Source organism: Vigna umbellata, chromosome 11 (genome assembly GCF_029865625.1).
Source record: "Vigna umbellata cultivar VRB3 chromosome 11, Vumbellata_1.0, whole genome shotgun sequence".
NCBI classification, from domain to species: domain Eukaryota; kingdom Viridiplantae; phylum Streptophyta; class Magnoliopsida; order Fabales; family Fabaceae; genus Vigna; species Vigna umbellata.
In genome coordinates, this window is record NC_142175.1 from 4,125,845 (window position 1) to 4,149,354 (window position 23,510).

A 23,510-nucleotide genomic window follows, 5' to 3' on the forward strand; every position below is an offset into this window, starting at 1 on the left:
ATTTACTATTATTAGACGATAAAAAGAATCATATGACAGTTACTGTAAATTTGAATGAGAGTGCAATTACCAGATGATAAAGTATAACATTTTATTAGATAATTTCCAACTCAACTGAGCCGATATAACGAATTGGCACACCCAAAATAAAACAAAAAAGGAAAAGTCAATCTGGGAGAAAACTGTGTATTACTTATAAATATCTATTTTGCTTCAAAGATGGAAAACAAATGTATGTAGCTCAGTTAAACATTTAGGTATCAGATTACACTACACTACAACATCAACATTAAAATATAATTCACTCTTGCAATCTTCAACTATCTCTAAAGTAACCTCAACTTCACAGAACTCTTCAGCTCGAAAAGAACCCGCTTCAACTCTGATCAAAGTTCAGGGCAGCACCAAAGGCATACACCATAAGAGTTTCTACTCAATTTGACATAAAATATTCACATTTTCTGAATTGAATGATGCCTATGATATGAAATAAAGTAATCATCATTAATCAATGTTCCTCGAAAATGACGGTAATGGCATTGAGTCTTGTGGGCGAAAGATTACAAGCACACCAAACATCCCAAGCATTGGAAGTACAAGAAGCCACTTCAACAGTTTATAGTAGTGCATATGGAATGTAAGGGAGAAATCATCAGAGAAATACAGTCCATTTCTGTCAACCATCTCAACTAAAACTGTTCCCGTGGTCCTTACCGACACAGTTGGCAGCTTAATCCGATATTTCCCAGGTAGATCATAGGTATTGTTCAACTTTATTGTTCTCTCGCCTTGGTAATTCCCAGGTACTAGCAAGGATGTCTAGTGAATTTACACAACATGAAAGAACAATGACACATAAATTGGGTGCCTCGCAGTGAATCAGTAAACTCAAGAAATGAAGTAATTTGTTTTGGAACTTACAGTGACTTTGTATGGTCCTTGATGCCCAGATGGGTATCTGTAATTATCTACAATCTCAATTTCCACCCAAAAGCTTTTGCCTTCCTCATCACGGAATGCCCTATAAGGATGGGTAACATATATACCTTCACGATTGTACAGATTTGCAACGTTGTTTCTTCCTTGACTAGGCAATCTCCATGCCTGAAATAACGTACAAAGCCATTTAGTACCAAAACTGAAATCGTTTCAATGATCAAATCAAACATATCGTGCCTTTAGGGGATGATGAGGAGATGGAGTTGAGAAGCAAAAGACATTGCCATTCATAGTTGTGACAATTAGATCAAGATCATCCCCACCATCAACATTGTCTGCCAAGACCATGCTATACCTGTAGCAAAAAAAGACTTAACATTGAAGAAAGTGTGACAGAAAGCATATCCAAGACACGGGTTATAAAGAATCTCTTACGAAGTTTCACCAATGTCAACAACATCAGCACATCCAGTAGGTCCATCAATGAGATACAAATATCCATCAAATGACGTGGTAACAATAGTTAACCCCTTCTTTTTCTCTTTGGGTTTATTTAAATCAACTAGAAGAATTTGATTCATTATTCTTCCATGAGTTGGATATGGATACCGCCCTATAGATGACCCGTCTCTTCCATCCAGAACATGAATCTTCCCAGATAGTGTTGGCACAACAAGCTCAGTATGGCCATCCCCATCAATGTCACCAACAGTTGGACCCTATGAAAAATGAGACACTGTCAATCGAATTTTAGACACAGGAACCAACTAAATGGTTTCTAATGCAAAGGTGAATGAGTGGAAAGTGTGTGAAACATCTCAACAACTTAAGCAATCCCAGAAAGAATTAATAGGTTCATAGGAACATATCTAAATTAAGTTTAAAGTGCAACTGCCCCACATAAAGTGACAATCACATGAGTATTCTATAATGTATCATCCCAACAGAAAGTTGTTTTATTAACATGGAAGCTGTTAAATTTCAGCTTAAAATCAATTGGCATAAACTGAAGTTGCACAAACTCTAAGACTTGAGGCAAGTGATGTCGGACTTCCCAACACTTCCTTCCCACAAATATTTGCTGAACCAAAAGATTACCAGGATGAGTTATAGGCTTTGATACAATGTTAGATTTTGCTTAAAACCAATCAGCATTAAATGAAGTTATCCAAGCACTCCATGACTTGAGGCAAACAATGTAGGACTTCACAACATTTTTTTAAAAAATAAAGAAATATTCTATTGATAACAATCACACCAATTACATTCTTATTATCTCTATTTGCAATAATCAAAACTTGAAATAGGAAATAAAAATGTTCAAATGAATAGAAGGATTCCAAAGATATTTTCTTCCATAATTACTATGGAGATATTGAGAATATCTGTATCCTAATAATATGCTATTTTGCATCAATCTCCCTCTAAGTAAATAACTATCGATCATCCTTAACTTGTCTCCAAGATCTTGGAATCAGCTGAGGAAACCCTTTAGTGAAAACATCTATCTAAAATAGCAAAGGTAGCAAATTGTCTTTGATGAAGTACTTGTCAATTTCAATATATTTGGATTATGGAAAATGCTCATGGCTAAATTGCATTGGGATGCTAAACTTTCTTTCAAGGCCATCAAGTATGATCATCACCCAGTGTCGTTCACACACCTTGAGCACAGGCTCAAAATTCAGCTTGTGCACAATAATATACTATATCCTATTTTTTGCTTCTCTAGGTTGCTAAACTTTCTCCAAAAAACATATACATCCAAATGTAGATTGAACTTGCATAGTCTACCTCAATATACATATTCAAGGTCAAAGTCTCTCTTTTCCTACACAATAGCCCCAAACTTCAAATACAAAAGAATTTTATCAATGGTTTACAAGTGTCTTTCTCTTGGACAATGCATAAAGTCACTTACCACGCTAACTGTAAACCAATGTTTGGTCTCACATCGCATGTCATAAATAAACAAGTGTTCCTACAATTCTTGGATATAGGATTTGTTGTAATTTGAGATAATATCTTTAGAATCTTCCTAATTAGAGGAAATAGATATATAATCTTTTATTTTATTTTACTTTCCTAGTTTTCCTATTTCCCTTTTTAGGAGAATTAGATTATTACAAATAGAGAGTATCAGAATGTATTTTTTATGATTGAGAAAAATAAATCAGTCTTATTTTCAACTCTCACTAAATTCGCTTCTGTTTCTCGAGCAACTGTGCTTCGTCTCCGCAGCTGATGCCGCTGATGCGCCAGCTCCAAGTACTACTTCTCTCGCTTCCATCATCTTCTTCTCCATTGAGAAGGGCTCTCTGCCTTCACCAATGTGAAGGGTTCTCTACCACACCCAATGGGTTTCTTCTTCCCTTTGTTTCACTGATATACAATGGCGGTCCATCTTGTCGTCGTCTTCGCCGCTTGTGCCACCAAATGCACCGGCACCTGTGGCCAAGCCTGTCTCCACCATCATTCTATTCAGAATCTTGAGGACCACAAACGTCCACTCACGACACCACTGCGTCAGTTCTTTCTGCCATGTAACAGCTCACTGAGAGTTGTTCTATGAGACCACCCGCTGATTTGACTCGTTCGATGTTAGGGGTTTCAGATTTGTCCCCAAGTACGGATCGATTCTCACTCGTTCTTCCACCTTCACGTCATTGATGTGTGTTCAATCGTGAGGGGAAGACAAGTTTCAGCCGCTGTAGGGTAGTGTAGACCCTGCAAGTTTGTTGCTGTTTTAGCCGCTGTAGGGTGGTTAAGTCCCTACAGGATTGTTGCTGTTAGCCGCTACAGGGAAGTTCAGTTTCTGCAGGTTTGCTGTTGTTAGGGCAGTTAAGTCCTTGAAGGTTTGTTGTTGTTCAGGGCAGTTAAGTCCCTGAAGGTTTGTTGTTGTTCAGGACAGTTAAGTCCTTGAAGGTTCGTTGTTGTTAGGGAAGTTAAGTCCCTAAAGGTTCATTACTGTTAGTCTTTGAAGGCCTCCCATATGTTACTCATGGAAATCAAGTTCTTGAAGCTTTGTTGTTGTTCGCCATTATTGATGGCAATCTAGTCCCTGCAGTTTGTTGCCATTCACCACTACAGGCCTTCATCCATTCTTGCAGTTTGCTGCTGCAAGTCATCATCCATTGTTAATGGAAATCTCTCTTGTCTATTGTTGTCAGTTTCATGGTGCTAGTTCGCTCTTGTCCATTGTTGTCCAAGCTGAAGTTTCATGGTGCAAGTTCATGGTTGTCCATTGTTGTCCATTATTCTCCATATGATGCTGAGGAGTCTCTTGGGCTACATTTGTTTGTGTGTGCAATTTGGTTTATTGACATTATCTCTGATTGGGTTTGTCTATTCCAAGCTTGGTTCATACAATCTTGTATGATCCAGCTTTGAGGGAGAGTGTTGTAATTTGAGATAATATCTTTAGAATCTTCCTAATTAGAGGAAATAGATATATAATCTTTTATTTTATTTTACTTTCCTAGTTTCCCTATTTCCCTCTTTAGGAGAATTAGATTATTACAAATAGAGAGTATCAGAATGTATTTTTTATGATTGAGAATAATAAATCAGTTTTATTTTTTAACTGGATTTTTGCCCACATGAGGGTTCTTTGGGAAATGAGATTTTTCAAACTTTCTTTAATATTTGGCACTAATAGTAACATTTTGTTATTCTTTAACTTTTGGCTTAATACCTATTTTGGAGGATCTATCATAGGTTTGTCCTTAAAAGGCACCACGATGTATAAGAGAGGAACCAGTATATAAATAACCAATGGCCTCAACTCCTAGGTGATGTGCAGCTTTTGGAACATACTGAGGGCTTAGGATGAAGAGATTGAGAGTGCAGTAATAGAAGACTCCATGCAGCAAAGTGTTAGAATGATTGTGGCCTCCAATAAAGTCATCTACTCACTGAAAACATTCCTAGATTTAATCTTTCCTTGAACTTGAAAACTATAGTTCTTCATCATTCATTAACAGGACTGGTCAAAAAGGGGCTCCGTTTGACTTTAGGCATTCTTGTGGTTGTATTGGAAGATTAAGAGAGGATAGAAGATGAAGACATTGAGAATATTGTAATAGAAGAGTTAATTCTGCAACATGCCAAAATGATTTTGGCCTAAAAAAAAAGTCATTTACTCTCTAAAAGCATTATCAGATTTATATCATGTTCGAACATCCTTCTTCAAAAAGACTATTAGGAGAGAGAAATAAGAAAAAAGATAAAGTTTCACTAAAACTAAAAATTAGCTTATATATAAACTAATTTATAGAAATTCTCTCATATGACTTCTCTAATTTGTATTTCTTACCTTGTGCATAAGCTAATTTTAACTTATGCAAAAACTCATTTCATTTCTAGTTGTTGTGTTTCTCTTAGATGTCTTTACGGAGAAGTCTGTCCAAACAGGACCTTACTCTTACTCTAGTCCTTCATCATTCTTCAACATTGTTCAAAAGTAATAATGATACAGGCAGACAGAGATTAACAAATGATGAAGTCTATACTAAAAAAAAAAACAAGTATATAAAACAAGTTTTTAGAAACAAAAGTTCCAGCCTTCTAGTCTTCCATCCCAACCAACCACCCCCCTTACTACATGGAGACTGTAACTATCAAGTTTATAACAATTTATAGTATGCTAAAAAAAGGAAGCAACCCACAAACATTTAACTGGAGTAATACATCCACTTCCCCTTTTAGTTTTTTCTTCCTTTCACCTTTAAAAGTCAATATGCATCATTTTGACCTATACAATAACAGTCTATGCTCATTCTGTCCGAACCATTTTGAAAATCCTATATCCAAGATATTAATTGCTCTGGAAACAAGAATAAATACTGACAACATACATCGCATAAAATCATGCAACATTCATTAAAAAGCTATGGAAAATTGAGATAGCAAGTTACCTGCGGAATAAGACTCTTCAGATGTTTTTCCCAGACTAAATCTCCTTTTGGAGTCCATACAGCAATGTTTCCATGTGCATCAGCACCAACTAGCTCAATTTTCCCATCATCATTGACATCAGCTGCAACAACAGATCCTTGAATCTCGGCCATCTCAAGAGGAAACTTTTCTCTAACCTTACCTGTTTGAGAGAAACAACTACCATTTAATTTACCAATGTATACTTGTAACAGAATTTTGAGTTTTGACAAAAAGGTAACAAGGCTCCTAAAAGAACAACTTGCAATCCATGAAAATTAAAGCAGAAAATTAAATACATTTAGTCCACCAATCTGATGACTCATGACAGAAAACATGTCCAAGTCCAACCTTGTATTGCTACACACCATTCAGTAGGGAAACAGCATAAAACACCAGGAAAAAAATGGTTTGTAAAATTGATACACATCTTTCAAGGGAGGACTAAAATATAGCAGAAAAATAGGTCTGTAAATATGGTAAAAATCTTTTAAGGGAAGAACTAAGACATGACTACCAAAAAAAGAAATCCATGAAGCAACATCAAAACCTGACAAACCATTTAAAACTAACTAAAGAGAATACTACGAAAGGAATCTCTAGACATTACCATGATGATCCAATACATAAAACATGCCATACGAGGTTCCAACGAGAATGTCAAGATTCCCATCACCATCCAAATCTACAACAGTTGGGGAAGAATATATGTAGGCTCTGAAGCTTGAAGTATCTGTACTCAGATCAAGATCTGCAGTCCATTTAATTTGCTTCGTATCCAGATTATAAACAACAATACCACCAGCAACATATTTCCCAATGTCAATGTCACCCAGTTCTTTCCGATGCTCCTGGTTGTCATAATACCTGACAGCTTAAAAGGTGGATAATTACTGAAAAACCAGTAAATCAACAAATGATCATATGTAGATGCAGACTATACCAATATATGTTAAAAAAAAACAGTTATCTACTTTTCAAATCAATGTTAAACCACATTGTATTGGATGTAAAAAAATAGTAAAAATGAATAGTGCTCGATAAAAAATAACAAGTATGCCAGTCTTAAGACCAAATAAACGAAGCAAAGATGATTGAACAATTTTATCTTAAACAAAATAGTATGATGGTTTGATCTCTCAATAACTTACGTAGTCTCACAAATTTTCTATACCTACAATAAAATAAGTAGAAGAAAAGAATTTCCTCTCGTGTTCTATTTTTGCAGAAAATAGGATTGACATCATTATTTGGTAACACCTTACATCTCCAAAGCAATGGACGTGGGTTGCCTCTATAAGAAGGCAAGGGGGGTTTGGTAGAGAGGACAACTTTGAGTATTCTTTTGTATAGACAGGTCTTGGACCTTGTGAGGGGGATTAGGCCTCCGTTAGGGCTAAGAGGGGGATTAGGCCTCCATTAGCGCTATCTGTGCACATTCTATCAGTATCAATAACAATAGCCCATTTTTCCATTGTTCTTTTGCTTGCTATGAGGGTGTGAGTGATTGTCTGAGTTAGGTTTCAAACCCAGGAACCTAACAATTGGTCCGAATTGGGGGAAAAATGGAGGACAGAATCAACGGAAGATTGAATGTAATGGAGGGTCAGATAGTGACGGTGGAAATCGCGGTGGATAGAATGAAGGCCGAGACAGCAGCGTTGCGCCAAGATTCGGCGGCGATTAGGAAAGATGTGCAAGAAGTCATGCGAATCTTGGGGGGAAGGACTCGCGACCAGGAAGGGCTATCGGACGGAAGTCAGGCGTCCGTCAACGAACATCGGAGGGCGAGGCGAGAAGACGAAGAAGGAAGCAGGGAATTCGAACGTACCGAGGGGCAAAATAGTGGGCGGAAACGAGTGGAGCTGCCCATCTTCGAGGGGATCGATTCGCTGAACTAGATCAATTGCGCAGGGAAATTATTCGAGTTACAAGGGGTATCGAAGGACGAGAATGTCCGATTATCATACATAAGTATGGAGGGTAGCGCGGGGTACTGATTCCGATTCTAGAGGGAGAAGGCCAAGAACCGTTCTTGGGCAGGATTGAAGGATGTGTTGGTGGTAAGGTTTGGAATCATTGTTGAGCGTTTGGCGGCATCGAAACAGACGAGGACGGTGGATGAGTTTGTACAATACTTCAAGATATGGGCGGGTCGAACGAAGAGGGTGTCGGACGAGTAGCTGTTAGGATATTTTCTTGCGGGATTGCAAGAGGACATCCGGAATCAAGTCTGACCACATGACCTGCAAGAATTGATGGTGGCGATGCAGATCACAAGGGATGTTGAGGAGTTCCAGGAAGGCGCAAAGGTGGGGAACGGGAGCGGGATTGAAGACCAGTCGTCTTGGGGACGACCAAGCGGAGAGGTGACACTATCCGAGGCCAATCGCTATAACTCAGGTCGATCGAGAGTTGTCGAGCGGTCCGAAGCCAATCGCTATAACCCAGGCCGATCGGGAGTCGCCGAACGGTCTGAGGCTAATCACCCAGGCAGATTGAGAGTCGCCGAGCGGTCCGAGGCCAATCTCCTAGGTAGATCGGGAGTCGCCGAGCGGTCCGAGGCAAATCACCCAGGCAGATTAGGAGCCGCAGAGAGTGTGGGGTCAATACTGAAAACCCGGAATCTGCCGGATCCAAACAGGAGAGGACTGTCAGATTCGCACGGAAGAGGACTGTTGGACCCGAACGGTCTTAAAGTTACAGTCAAAGGCCGAACGATCTTACAGTCAAAACGGTCTCCCAGTCATTGGTCGAACAGTCTTACAATTAGAATGAAGGTTGGGGAGGGAAAGGTGGATGGAAGAATCAATGCCCGGGAGAGAAGGATGGATTCTGTGAAGAGGTGGACCATCGAACAAAAAAAGGGCCTTGCCGTTTTTGATACACCCGCAAAGGGGAAAGAGTTGTTTGAAGCATTGAAAGACATCGAAGACCATTTCGTCAGGGCGTCTGATTCTGGAAAAGAGGTGACCAAAATGCTGGAAGCTAATAAAATCCAAGAAGAATGGAAGTCATTAGAGGAGGAATTGTCACCACCCAAACCTCTAGACCTGAATTGGAGAGCAGTTGCCAGAGGGTTCCCTTCATATGATTACACGATGATGAAGAGGAGCTAGGAGATCAAATTTCACGATTCCAACCTTGAGGAAAAGGTTGTCCTACAGCGGGGTGTAATGATAGGATCTAATATGAGAGGTTATAATGGGTAATAGATGCAGGGGAGAGAAAACAGTTTAGGAATTAATTGCGTTGGGTAGTTAGAAGTGGGTTGCCTCTATAAGAAGGCAAGGGGGGTTTGGTAGAGAGGACAACTTTGAGTATTCTTTTGTATAGACAGGTCTTGGACCTTGTGAGGGGGATTAGGCCTCCGTTAGGGCTAAGAGGGGGATTAGGCCTCCATTAGCGCTATCTGTGTACATTCTATCATTATCAATAACAGTAGCCCATTCTTTCATTGTTCTTTTGCTTGCTGTGTGGGTGTGAGTGATTGTCTGAGTTAGGTTTCAAACCCAGGAACCTAACAATTCATGTATGTTATAATTAGATATATATAGCAGAAATCTTTTATAATCATGAATATCTTTTACAATATTTTAGAATCATAAGTATCTATACTATATATGTATCATTAGAAAGTTTTATTTATTCCTATATCGTATCCTTATCATTAGAGGATATCATTTTTCCTCTAATATTGTATTGATTCCATTTTCTCAACATAGAAAAGCACTTGAGTCGTCTCAAACACATGATTTCAGTTCAATGTCTCTCTATTTTCTATAGTTTATCATGGTATCCAGAACCTTTTGTAAACCGTGTTGGCATGATGGACCCAGTTTCTCAAGTGGAAAGACCTTTTTGAGAACCTTTTTCCAGGTTTGCTCTCTATTCCGGTAGCATGTCCAACGACCTCCCTCCTTTTGCTCACATGACTAAAGGGCCAGACTTACTTAAAACCAACTTACACAACCATCCTAACACAGAATAGAACAGTGCAAAACACACCGTCATGTTCATCTTTTCTATTTGAAAACCCACCACCATTGTCGTGCAGTGGTCCTGACTTCTAGCCACCCATCGCCATGTTGGCCTCTTCTAGCCAGACAGTACAAATAGTTACAGCTACATCAGATTTTGTTTGATTGTTCAATCTGAGTTTGTCTCTTGCAAATATTTTATTATTATTTTCCCATATTTTAATAGGAAAAAAAAAATTCTAAAAGAACAGTTGACAAGCCTCGCAACTCTAACAACATGTGAGGACTTCCTCAAATGTGTGAAACTCATCAATCTACTAGTAACACTACTTTGGTGGCACACACCAGTAATTCTCCTACTTATCTCTCTCAATCTCCTTCCCTTGGTCCTTGGATCATTGACTCTAGCACAACTGATAATATATTTGATAATTATTCTCTTTTCACACCCCTTACTATTAAAAATTTTCCTTCCATCATTGCTACCAATAGTTTACAAACAAAAGCACGTGGTAAAGGTACTACCCAACCCCCTTCATCTCTTACCATTGGCTTGGATCTTTATGTGCCTAAATCTCATGACATTAACTTCACCATATAATTCTACCTTATAGGATCAAATATCAAATTAGACATTGGCATCAAATGTAAGTCGCATTGCAATTACTATCTCTCTCCGTCAACAACTCAGTGAGCATCTGTAGCTTCTCCAATGATGATTCAAGCACAACTAGGATATCCCAAGTTGACAAAATTGTAGAAACGGGAACAAAGTTTAAAAAGCTCTATGTTGAATTGTAAGTTTAGTTAGGTAAACACATTCATCAATCTTTTCTTGATAATATTTACAAATGAACTTCATCGAATGTCATGTTTCACATCGTTTTTTAGGCAATGCTCTATTGACTATTATCTCATTAATCGAATGTCATTATTTGTCGTTAATGATCAAGTACCTCACTATGTTCTTTTTTCCTAATTTCCAGCCTCAATCCACGTGTTTTATACATACCCACATACCTAGTGATGACATACCCTAGCCATGGCCTAAGCACTTTCAAGAAGAAGCTAGAGTCATCTATTCAAGGTGAAGCAAAGCTCTTTCTCATAGGCCATCTGGAGGTTGAAGAGTAGTGTAGGTTTATTTAGGCCATGTATTTTGGCCAAGTAGTGTAGGTTTGTTTAAGGCTTGTATTAAGGCCTAATTAGTGTAGGGGTTTTCCTTAGTTGGACATCCAAAGCATGTGGAAAGTATGTGCCATGTGTCATGCATCCATTGGAGAGGATTTTGTTTTAGTAGTGGCCACGTAACACTCTAGAAATGGAGAGGATTTCTAAAGGTTAGTGACACATGTTCTTCCCTCATTAGAGAGGATTTGTAGACACTTGTCCACTCCTTAGAGGACCTCATTTTCGGCCAAGAATAGCTTGGATGGAAAGGCATGCAAAGTTTAGCTTTTTAGGATTTTAAGAGACACCCTTAGCTTATAAATAGAGGTGTCTCCTTCCTCGTAATTATCTTTGAATTTGAGTAAAGTTATACTGTCATTTTTGTGTCATACTACTCATCTTAGGTCACTAAAGGCTAGAACATCCCATGTGGTCTCCTCTAGCTACCTTCCTCTAGAGTTGGCCTAACCTCTCAAGAGAACCATCAAACACCACTCCATCACCACCAAAACACCAAAGGTCGTGCCTTACCCCTTATCCTCCATAGCTTCCGCACCTTCATCATCACCATAGTATCTCTTCATGCTTTGGCCCAATCTAGCTTGAGGAGGTTGCTATCACCTAGTCAAGAGAAACCCCACCTCAGTCATTCATATGTGTCTTTCTAGAATATCATTGTTCTTGAAAATGCTAGCGATGTTCCTCTCCCTAACTTAACTAGTATTTTGTTTCTAATGATGTCTCTTTCTAAATCTTTTCTAAATTTGTCCCATGTGATACACTTGGTCCTTCTAATCAAGATATAAGTGTTAGGATATTTATCCTATTTTATCATCATTATAGTGTGTCAAGGGTTACCCTATTTATCATGTACTTGTGTATCAATTTATTCTTATAAATAGAAGATTGTGAAAGGGATCAATTACGCCCTCAAGAATTATTTCTTTTCAATCTTAAGTTGGTATCAGAGCGGGTCGATCCCGCTCTGGTTTCTGTCTCGTAATATATATCTGTCCGGCGCCACAGTTCTTCGTCGCCCGCCGTTGCCCGCCGCCGGCCACCGTCAACCATCGGCCACCGTCTTCCGTCGCCGGCCACCGCCACCGTCCGGCCACCGTCGCCGCCGGCCACCGTCCTGCCACCGTCGCCGCCGGCCACCGTCGTCCGTTGCCAGTCGCCGGCCACCGTCGTCCATCACTGTCACAGTTTCCTTCGTCTAAACCCTTAGGGTTTTCTTGTTCCTTGCACGTACTATTTGTCTTCTTCAAAAATGGCGTCTGGCAGTACTCTTTCCTTCTCTGGAAATCCATCAATTACCTCCGAGAAGCTAAATGGAAAAAATTATCTATCATGGTCTGCTGCCGTTGAAATGTGGTTCCTTGGTCAAGGGCATTATGACCACCTTGAGCGAGATGGAAGTCATGTGCCTACTGAAAAAGCTGATCAGTGGAAACAAGCAGATTTCCAGTTGTGTGCCTTGTTATGGCAATCAGTGGAACCCAAACTTTTTGTATCTTTGAGGGCTTTCAAAACTTGTCACTCCTTTTGGAAGAAAGCCCAAAGCATTTATGCCAACGATATTCAACGTCTCTATGACACTACGAACAAGCTTGCATCTCTTAAAATGGCAGACCATGATATGGTGTCCTTCATGGCTGAAGCCCAATTTGCTGTCGAAGAACTTAGGATGTTTTTGGAAGTAGATCCATTAGAGGATATCAAAAAGAAACTAGACAAATTTTACATGGTGTTGATCCTTCGTGCCCTACATCCCGATTTTGATCATCTCAGAGATCAAATTCTAACTAGTCATGAGGTCCCCTCTATGGAAACATTGACCACTCGCCTTCTGCGTGTCCCAGTATCTCAAACTCAAGAAGCGCATGAACTAGTAGAACCATCTGTCATGGTTGCCACACGAGGAAGAGGAGGACGTGGCACTAGAGGAGGAGGACGAGGAGGTCGGGGACGTACTCAATGCACATATTGTAAAAGAATGGGTCATACTCAAGAGAATTGCTACTCCTTACATGGTTTCCCTTCCAAAACCGCCAATATTTCGAAGACTGAAACTTCCACTTTGAAAACTGAAACCTCCACTTCTATGTTTTCTGAGGAAGAATATCAAGAGTATTTAAGGTTAAAGTCTAACAGCTTGGCACAACCATCTCAATCTCCCAATACATCAACAGCCTGCGTTTCTCAATCTATGGAATGTCAAAATTCATGGGTAATTGACTCAGGTGCTTCTGATCACATTTCTAGTAATACCTCTTTGTTCTCATCTATTTCCTTTCGAGAAAAACCTCGTTTCATAACCCTTGCAAATGGATCTAAAACTTCTTCCAAAGGAGTCGGTCATGTTTCTTTGTCTCCCTCCCTCAATCTCAACTCAGTCCTTTTTGTTCCTAATTGTCCTTTTAATTTAATTTCCTTAAGCCAGTTGACTAAAATGTTAAATTGTTCAATAACCTTTGATCATAAATCTTTTGTTATACAGGAGCGTGGTTCGGGGAGACAGATTGGAGAAGGATATGAAGCTGGCGGATTATACCATTTTGGATCTCGTCCAAGGGTGTCGTGTGTTGCTGCTCCTAATCCTAAAGTGCTACATGATCGACTTGGCCATCCTCATTTGTCCAAATTAAAAAAGATGTGTCCTGAACTTAGTGGTCTCCAAACCTTAGAATGTGAGTCATGTCAATTAGGAAAACATGTTAGATCTTCCTTTCCTAAAAGGTCTCAATCAATATGTAATTCTCGTTTTTCCATCATCCATTCTGATATATGGGGACCTAGTCGTATCTCCTCCTTTGGTTTTAGATATTTTGTTACCTTTATTGATGAATATTCAAGATGTACTTGGGTTTATCTTATGAAAAATCGTTCTGAATTGTTAGCTATCTTTACATCCTTTTTGAATGAAATCAAGAATCAATTTGGTGAAGTAATAAAAATATTAAGAAGTGATAATGCAAAAGAGTATTTCTCATCCTCCTTTTCTGCCATCTTGAGTTCCCATGGTATCTTACATCAGTCTACTTGTCCTCATACACCACAGCAAAATGGTATAGCAGAACGAAAAAATAGACACTTGGTTGAAACTGCTCGTACCCTTTTGCTTGGTGCCCATATTCTTGTCCATCACTGGGGGATGCCATTTTAACTGCATGTTATCTTATTAATAGGATGCCCTCCTCCTCTCTTGATAATAAAGTCCCTTTCTCCATTTTGTTTCCTAATGATCCTCTCTTTCATACATCTCCCCGAGTGTTTGGCTGTGTATGTTTTGTTCATGACATGTCTCCAGATCTAGACAAACTCTCCGCTCGGGCTCTCAAATGTGTCTTCTTAGGCTATTCTCGACTTCAAAAAGGATATCGGTGTTACTCTCCTGAAACTAAGAAGTATTACATGTCTGCCAATGTCACATTCTTTGAACAGACTCCTTACTTCTCTCCATCTGTTCAGGATGTTTCTATCCTCCAGCAGGTCCTTCCTATTCCAATGGCTGAGTCAAATAGCTCCACTGTCTCTGTCATTCCAAGTCTTGATCACAATCCTTCTACACCTGTTTCTTCACATACTGAGATCATCCCACACAGGGCCCCAATGGATAGTCCACCTCCCCAAGACAATGGTGAATCTCCTACTTCAGATTCTTCTCCCTCGTCACCTCCTCCCACACCTCCTGGTGCAAATGATTTAGCATGGCCTATTGCCCTCAGAAAAGGTACTCGTTCCACTCGGAACCCTCATCCCATTTATAATTTTCTAAGCTATCATCGATTGTCGCCCTCCTATTTTTCTCTTTTATCCTCAGTGTCCTCTGTTGTTATACCCAAGAATGTGAAAGAAGCACTTGATCATCCTGGATGGCGACAAGCTATGATTGCAGAAATGCAGGCTCTTGACCACAGTAATACTTGGGAGTTGGTGCCCCTTCCCCCAGGAAAAAATGCGGTTGGTTGTCGATGGGTGTATGCAGTTAAAGTTGGCCCTGATGGTGAAATTGATCGGCTCAAAGCTCGACTTGTTGCAAAAGGTTACACTCAGGTTTATGGTCTTGATTATTGTGACACTTTCTCTCCTGTAACCAAGATGACTACTATTCGTCTCTTCTTTGCCATGGCAGCAATTCGTCACTGGCCATTTCATCAATTGGATATCAAGAATGCCTTCCTACATGGTGATCTTGAGGAAGAAGTTTATATGGAGCAACCTCCTGGGTTTGTTGCTCAGGGGGAGTCTGGTATGGTATGCAAATTGCATCGATCTCTATATGGCCTCAAGCAATCCCCACGTGCTTGGTTTGGAAAGTTTAGCTCCATTGTTCAAAAATTTGGGCTAAAACGTAGTGAAGCAGACCATTCAGTTTTTTATTGTCATTCTTCTCTCGAGAAATGTGTTTACTTAATAGTATATGTTGATGATATTGTCATTACAGGAAATGATGTTGTTGGAATATCTCAACTAAAAGAGTACTTGTGTAGACATTTTCAAACCAAGGATCTTGGAAGTCTCAAATACTTCTTAGGCATTGAAGTAGCGCAATCAAAAGATGGAGTTGTAATCTCCCAAAGGAAGTATGCTCTTGATATATTACAAGAAACAGGCATGATTGATTGTAGACCGGTAGACAGTCCCATGGACCCAAATCAGAAATTAAGGACAGAAGGAGGTGAATTATTCTCCGATCCAGAGAGGTATAGGAGGCTAGTTGGCAAACTGATTTATCTCACTATTACAAGGCCAGATCTATCCTTTGCAGTTGGAGTGGTTAGTCAGTTCATGCAGGCTCCATGTGTTGACCATTGGAATGCTCTCATTCGCATTCTAAGATATGTAAAGAAGGCTCCCGGGCAAGGATTGTTATATGAAGATAAAGGAAGCATTCATGTCTCTGGGTATTGTGATGCCGATTGGGCAGGATCACCTATTGATAGACGGTCTACAACAGGATATTGTGTTTTTCTGGGAGGAAACATTATTTCATGGAAAAGTAAGAAACAGAATGTAGTAGCCCGATCAACCGCGGAAGCCGAGTATAGGGCAATGGCATCATTAACATGTGAACTTATATGGGTGAAACAATTCCTTCAAGAGGTTAAATTTTGTGACATCCATACTATGAAGATGTATTGCAACAATCAAGCTGCTCTCCACATTGCATCAAATCCAGTGTTTCACGAGAGGACTAAACATATAGAAATTGATTGTCATTTTGTTCGTGAAAAGTTGTTGACCAAAGAAATATGTACTGAGTTTATTGGGTCAAACGATCAACTCGCAGATGTATTGACCAAATCATTAAGGGGTCCTCGGATTGAGTTTATTTGTTCCAAGCTTGGTACATACAATTTGTATGCTCCAGCTTGAGGGGGAGTGTTAGGATATTTATCCTATTTTATCATCATTATAGTGTGTCAAGGGTTACCCTATTTATCATGTACTTGTGTATCAATTTATTCTTATAAATAGAAGATTGTGAGAGGGATCAATTAAGCCCTCAAGAATTATTTCTTTTCAATCTTAAGTATAAGTAACCAGTTTCACACCTTTGTCAATTGTCCTTCATCACCATATGATCTTGTGGTACCTAGGGATGCTTCTCCAACACCGCTTACTTTAAGTATCTCACCACTGCCCATAACTTATTGCCATTCCAGTACAAGAATCATCTTCGATGGATAATGATATGGTGGAGATCATGTCTGAAATTTTCCCAAGTTGTGCACAAATGACTTATATGCTCCACCTTGAGGAAGAATTTTACAACTATAAAAATAAGACACCTGATCCTTTACAATCAAGAATATCTGTTACAATCTTTTAGAATGAGGCATATGTAGATTATATATGCATTATTAAGAATTTTTTGTTTATTCTCGTATGATATTTGTATTCTTAGAGGATAAATTTATTTTTAAGGATAGCACATCACCTTTATTTATTATATTGATTTTTTTTTCTCAATATAAAAAGCATTTGTACACTTCTGAAACACATGGTTTCAGCTCAATGTCTCGCTACTTTCTACATTTTAACAATATCTTAAGTAATAAGTTAACAAAAAATTAACATGGTTTCAGCTCAATGTCTCGCTCCTGTACACAATTGCATGACAATGCTGACATCTATCTTGTAGTTAATTCTTGATAAGCAAAATCAGAATGACTTTAATAACTAGAGTCATTGTTCTACCCAGAACAAAATAATAATAATAACAATACACTCTTCACTCTTTGCTATTTGATAATGTATAAAGCCACAACGTGATGCCAAAACCCTAGAACACCCTTCACAAAACTCGGCTTCCTTTCCCTCTATAGCCTGTCCATACAGATTAAGTTGAGACAGTGTAATAAAAAATCTACTGCAACACCATGGAAGAAATTGGTGGTGGAGTTATGCCTTGCAATAACAACATGGTGGTGGCAATGCGGGTTTTTCATGGTGGCCCATCGCTGCTACTTTGGGTGTCACGGAATAGCATTGCAAACGGAGTGACAAGGCGGCACCTAAGGAAACGAAGGAGTAGTGGCAGCAGAGGCCACGAGAAACAACGAAATAACAAAGATGGAGGTGGGAAACTAAAAGAGAATAAGCTATGGACCCAACCCAAGAAGTGAAAAGTGTAATCATCCTTCTTTTCTTATTTTTCCACCAGTAGTGAGCCCAAGTGTTTTTTCTTTCAGAAAAAAGAGCTGCAACAAACAACCCAACTCAAACCGAACATTAGAACAGAATATTGACTTAGGATACCCTACCCACATTGAGCCCACAACCTCTCCTTCACTATTGTGCAGACCAACTACTATAGCCGCTGCCGCTACCGCAGCAGCTGCAACTGTCACTGCCGCTAACGCAGCTGACACTGCTGCTGCCGATGACATTGCTGTCGCTACTGCGGACGCTAGCATTATCCGCTGACGCTTCTTTTCTTATTTTTCCACCAGTAGTGAGCCCAAGTGTTTTTTCTTTCAGAAAAAAGAGCTGCAACAAACAACCCAACTCAATCCTAACATTAGAACAGAATATAGACTTAGGATACCCTACCCACATTGAGCCCACAACCTCTCCTTCACTATTGTGCAGACCGACTTCTATAGCCGCTGCCACTACCGCTACCGCAGCAGCTGTCACTGCCGCTAACACAGCTGACACTCCTGCTGCCGGTGACATTGCTGTCGCTACAGCGGACGCTGGCATTTTCCGCTGACGCTGCTGCATGTCCATCCTACCCACATTGAACCAGCAGCTCCTACATTATGTTTTATTATATTTAAATTTTGAACTTGAAAATTATGGCTTTTAATTTTATTTTTTGTTATTTGATTTTTTTTAAATATGATTCATTAGTAGCTATTTATTGTCATTCATTATTTTTGAGTAATAATTACATTTCTGGATTATTTTAAGTTATCAATATCTATATTTTGCATTTTCTATATTATATATTGAATATAGTAAGACTAAGTATAAAATTAATCTTCCTTGCGTCTAAAACACACAGGATAATATATCTATAATGAAAAATGATACAAGTATATAAGGCAACCAAACATAAATATAGTAAATAGAAGATATTTTTAAAAACACTATCTACCAATATCAAACAATAGCAAAAGTCGACAATTCCCTAATTAACATAAAACACATTATATATATATATATATATATATATATATATACATATATATATATATATATATATATATACACATATATATAATTTTATTTTGTCCACAATACTTCCGGCGTAACCCATTATAGCTAACGATATATCTTTTATAAAGGAATTTTAGGTCTCCGATATTTTCCGTTATCCATATTAATAACACTGAGTTGAAGTCATTTATGTTAAATTTATTTGTCTGCAAGACTGAAGTGTGAAGGAATCTTTTTTCATCCATTATTTATTTTACAATGATATTCATATGGGTATCATAGCTGTAAAAATAAAAGGACAAAGGACTGGTAACCAACTTAAGAACTATTAAGATGACATTCACCTTCCTAGATATGAGAGAAAAAAATTGTTAACTAGGATGCATGTATTTAATCGAAACAAAAAAGTTGTACAGTAGCATCGTACTTTACCATGAAATTCCAATGACATAATTATTAGTGCATGAAAACCAATCAAAAGTATTAGTGAAATTTAAAAGTTGTGTAAGCTACAGATGGACTCACTCGTGATCAAAGAAATAAGAAACAGCAACAATCATTTCTGAAACACCATCATTGTCAATATCTGCAATGACCTGCAAAAGGCAAGAAGATGACAAAATGCAAAAGCCATTGTTTTTATACTTTTCTTTCTTAGAACTAAGCAGAATAAAGATTTTGTAGATTTTGTAATATAATAACAGAAAAGTAAAACAGGAACTCACAGGAGTGCACAAGATGTGAGAGTCAACATTTACATGATCCTCTAATTTATCATGCTTAACTTCATTCCATTCTTCATCACCCCACATTGTTTCATCAACATAATCATCATAATCATAGCTATACTCATCAGCCAGCTCTTCACTATTGCGGAATAACTCAAAAGATGAATCAGCATCAGCTTCCAACACTTCCTCAGTTTCCACAGTTGAAGCATGAATACCCTCTGTTTCAGAAACACCTTGCTTTGCTTCTTTGGAATTGTTATCTTCCAGCAAACGTCTCCCAGTGCTGGTCTTATCTTCTGTGTGAACCGTTTCCAGAGACCCAGCATTCACAGAGGAATTATCAACATTTGTTGGCACCTTAATACTTTCATGTACTTGACTTTCATTTATTTTCTTTTCTGGCTCAAGATTAGGCACCTTAATACTTTCCTCTACTTGACTTCCATTTATTTTCTTTTCTGGCTCAAGATTAGGCACCTTCAAACTCTCATCTACTTCACTTCCATTTATTTTCTTTACCACCGGCTCAAGATTAGACACCTTAATGCTCTCACCTACTTGACTTCCATTTACTTTCTTTTCTGGCTCAGAATTAAACTGTTTTTTTGTGTCAGGGGGGTTCTCGGTAGATGTGGCCACTGAAGATTTAGCTTCATGTCTACTTCCATTCATTTCTACAAGGAGAATTATTACACAAAACATAAAATTAATTAAATTTAATTAAATAAATATATATTTTGCAACACATGAACACAAAATTATATGCAGTTGTTAAACCCTGTGAAAGCTATTTTATTAGGTTGAAGATGAAAATACGAGAATCTCTAAACGTTACACTAGCAAAAAAGTGATCTGACCACAGCAGAGACTTACGAGACATAGAATTCTTGATAGTAGCCTCTTGGACAAGTTGGTCATCATGAATATTAGCGTGAGAACGATCCACTGGGTCAGGATCCAAGCCCACAAACCAATCTTTTAGCACCTTCCTACGTGGGATCTCTAGCTTATCTGACATTAGATAGCCCGAAACCCTAAAAATGGTAACTCATTACAACCTTGATAAAAGCACCACAAGTGAAAGGTAATTGTTATTGGAAGAAAAATATTGAAAGTATGAAATAGGAAAATGTCACCTGAAAAACAGCACTTCACCATTGTAGGTTGCCAAAGCTATTTCTCTCACCCCATCTTTGTCAATGTCATATAGAAGAGGACTAGAATGCACAGTTGATTGGTGAAAAGCAGGCCAGCCTAAGTACCATTCAGAATATTATGTTTAGAAAACTCAAAATCAAACCTAAATTAATCTATCACAATAAGCACAAGCCGTGATTCTAAGCATTAGCAGTCAGTCAGTTTACGCAAAGTCTGAATAACAACATTACCATTGATCCCATTCAGGATTCTCTCCCCACCACGACCTTCTATATTAATATAATTTTCATAGTTCCTTGAGCAGGAGCCATGAGGAATTATGGGCCCTATTAACAAGTTACAAGTGATAGTACCAATAATTATAGGCCATATTCATATAGGCCATGTAAGGTCAAATCTGCTTTCAGTACCAAAAACAGCTATGCCTACGTGGTACTTCATTGCCAAATTAAACATATCTCAAGCCCAAAAATAAGTTTAAGATATTTCATGAATTTTGTTCTGCATCAACTAGAAATTTGGGTCAAATTATAATATATAAGTGAATATAAATCTTACAAGTTAATTTTTAAAGGTTGAGTAAGGCTTACAATAACTTTCTAAGAATATTAATCATTCAGCATTACTAAGGGTAGGCTGTCTTTACCCTTGTCAAAGTTTAAAGCATCATGTAGCTCTGGTAAAGGGCTATATAAGCTAGAACCACCACATTAACTTCCAGAAGTCGTACAAAATAGGCACAGGCCAAATACAGTTACTAGCTTACGTACTATTGGAACTCCTACATTGACTAGAAATAAAGCCAATTTAAAGTATATAAGTGGGTGTAAATCTCACCTTACAAGCCGATTTTTTTGTGGAATTGAATTAGGCTTAAAGTTCACTTCTTAACACGTATCTCCATATTATCAAATAACCACCACATTAACTGCAAAACTTATTCTGCCTGAGGCCAAAGCCCTTTTAATCACAAGCCTACGTATATCTCCATATTATAAAATACAACCAACCTTAATTTATCTACATTTAAACCATAATAATATAATATAATCAGGGGAAAAAGATATATTTTGTTCTCTATAAATGTTGCAACCTCAACGACATCATTGACCCAAGCCTATCATAAAAAAACTAGTAAAACCCAAAAATCTTTTTACCTGGCATTTTGTCCCCATCAGCACCTTCTAGAACCTCAAGGTAGTGAACAAAAGAGGGAACCACGACCTCAAGCTTCCCATCACTGCAAAACAATCGGGCAGACATTTGACGAAATGAAAATAAATAATAATAAAAATACAAATCACTCAACAAGCAGAGCACATAAACAACTTACCTATTAATATCAGCAATCAAGGGATTTGCATAGATGCTTGAACTAACTTCAGTTTGCCACCTGAGCTCCAAATTCTTAGGACACTTCGAATTCACAAGAGCATCCTCATCTCTAACAAAGCCCATAAAAAAAGGGAAATCAAGAAGAGAGTAATTAGAAGTAAAATATTTACATACAATGCTACAAATCCTTAGGACATGTTAGATTTCCTTCTAAGTTTTTGGTGTTAAATACCATTTTCTAAAACAATTCCGTACTACTCAATCAATTTATCATCAAAATCTATTAAATTATAAATTTGTTCCTAAAACAAATTAAAAAATAAAAAATAGATAGGACATTTTCTCATATTCTTCTTATAGTTTTCATTCTGTTCAACTTCTCCGTCCATTCCACACTCTGGTGTGCGACGCACGCACAACTCTTCACCAGTCCACAAAGCAACCTTGCTTAGTTACACATTGAAAACTAAAAGCAGTTTTTGAAAATGGAAATCAATCACACCCTCAGTACTACTGTAATCATAATTAGAAGCAACCAGGTTAAGTTACAAATTGAAAACTAAAAGCAGTTTCATAGAATGGAAATAAAACACCCCCTCATAGTACTATTCTCTAATCAGAATTATAGTTTAAGCTCCAACTCGATAACCTACAGCGACCTCCGCGCAAACCTTTATACAACGCAGATTATCGGGGTCAATGCCAAGCCCCAATTCTATAAAAGATTATATAAAAGCTTGCTCCTAATCAAGATGTGTGATTGGTTCACCATATTATACACAAAGTTATTCTTTCTAGCTCGGCAAAAAAAGCGACTAGTGCCAAAATTAAACAGATTACCAAACAAGCCTTAAAATCGAAAGCATGCAGGAGAGTGTTACATTTCAGGGTATCCAAGTGAGTCATCGGAGGCTTCGCGCTCGCGGAAGTTGTTTTTGCTTTTGGAAGCATCGGAGAGAGCGACGGCGGCGTGATGGTGGAGAAGCAGCAGAAAGAGCAGAAGAAGAGGCTTGGTCCGCGAGCACGGTTTCATATCATCTGCTGGGGAATTAGCTCCACCGAATTGCTGAGTGATGCGATTGGTTTCAGTTGAGCATGCGGGAGCGAGATTGTTCGGAGAAGGTGAAATGAAACCCTAGCTAGCGCAGTGGCAATAGCAGGGTTTCGGGTCTAACCGATCTGCAAGAGAGAAATAGTTGACGGTGATGCAGAGAAGGGGTTTAGAATTATTACAGTGCAGTTTATGCGAAGGAAAATGTGGGTACATCAATTCAATGAATTTAATTTGGGACATATGGTTAAAACAATTGCTTTGTATGTAATATTAAAATGGAAAAAATGGTGTTAGTTTTCTGCGCTCTCAGTGTAATCATCCTAAATCATATGCATATTGTTTCTAAGAAGCTAAAACACCAACGTGATGACCCATCTCCGTCATATTTTTTTATTATTTTATCATATATGTTTTTGTATTATATATTATTACTTTTACTTTTCTATTCTCTGTGATTTTTTCACGTAATGTTATTTTTATTATTTATTTTGTTGAAATAATGTTGTAACTAGAATATCCGATTACATAGAATCAAAC

At 38.2% G+C, this 23,510-nt stretch overlaps 1 protein-coding gene across 1 annotated transcript; it reads right to left on the reverse strand.

Moving 5' to 3' along the window:
• Nucleotides 1–172: 172 nt before the first annotated feature.
• DEX1 (defective in exine formation protein (DEX1)) lies at nucleotides 173–23,261 on the reverse strand. The gene is made up of 13 exons (XM_088102457.1): nucleotides 22,801–23,261; nucleotides 21,918–22,028; nucleotides 21,742–21,824; nucleotides 20,563–20,680; nucleotides 20,300–20,460; nucleotides 19,421–20,100; nucleotides 19,221–19,291; nucleotides 6,485–6,741; nucleotides 5,856–6,037; nucleotides 1,375–1,658; nucleotides 1,177–1,294; nucleotides 922–1,104; nucleotides 173–819 (listed from the first exon to the last, which is right to left on the reverse strand). Exons 1-13 carry the CDS (start codon nucleotides 22,950–22,952, stop codon nucleotides 505–507), a joined length of 2,715 nt encoding a protein of 904 aa, XP_087958583.1. The 5' UTR covers nucleotides 22,953–23,261; the 3' UTR covers nucleotides 173–504.
• Nucleotides 23,262–23,510: the final 249 nt, after the last annotated feature.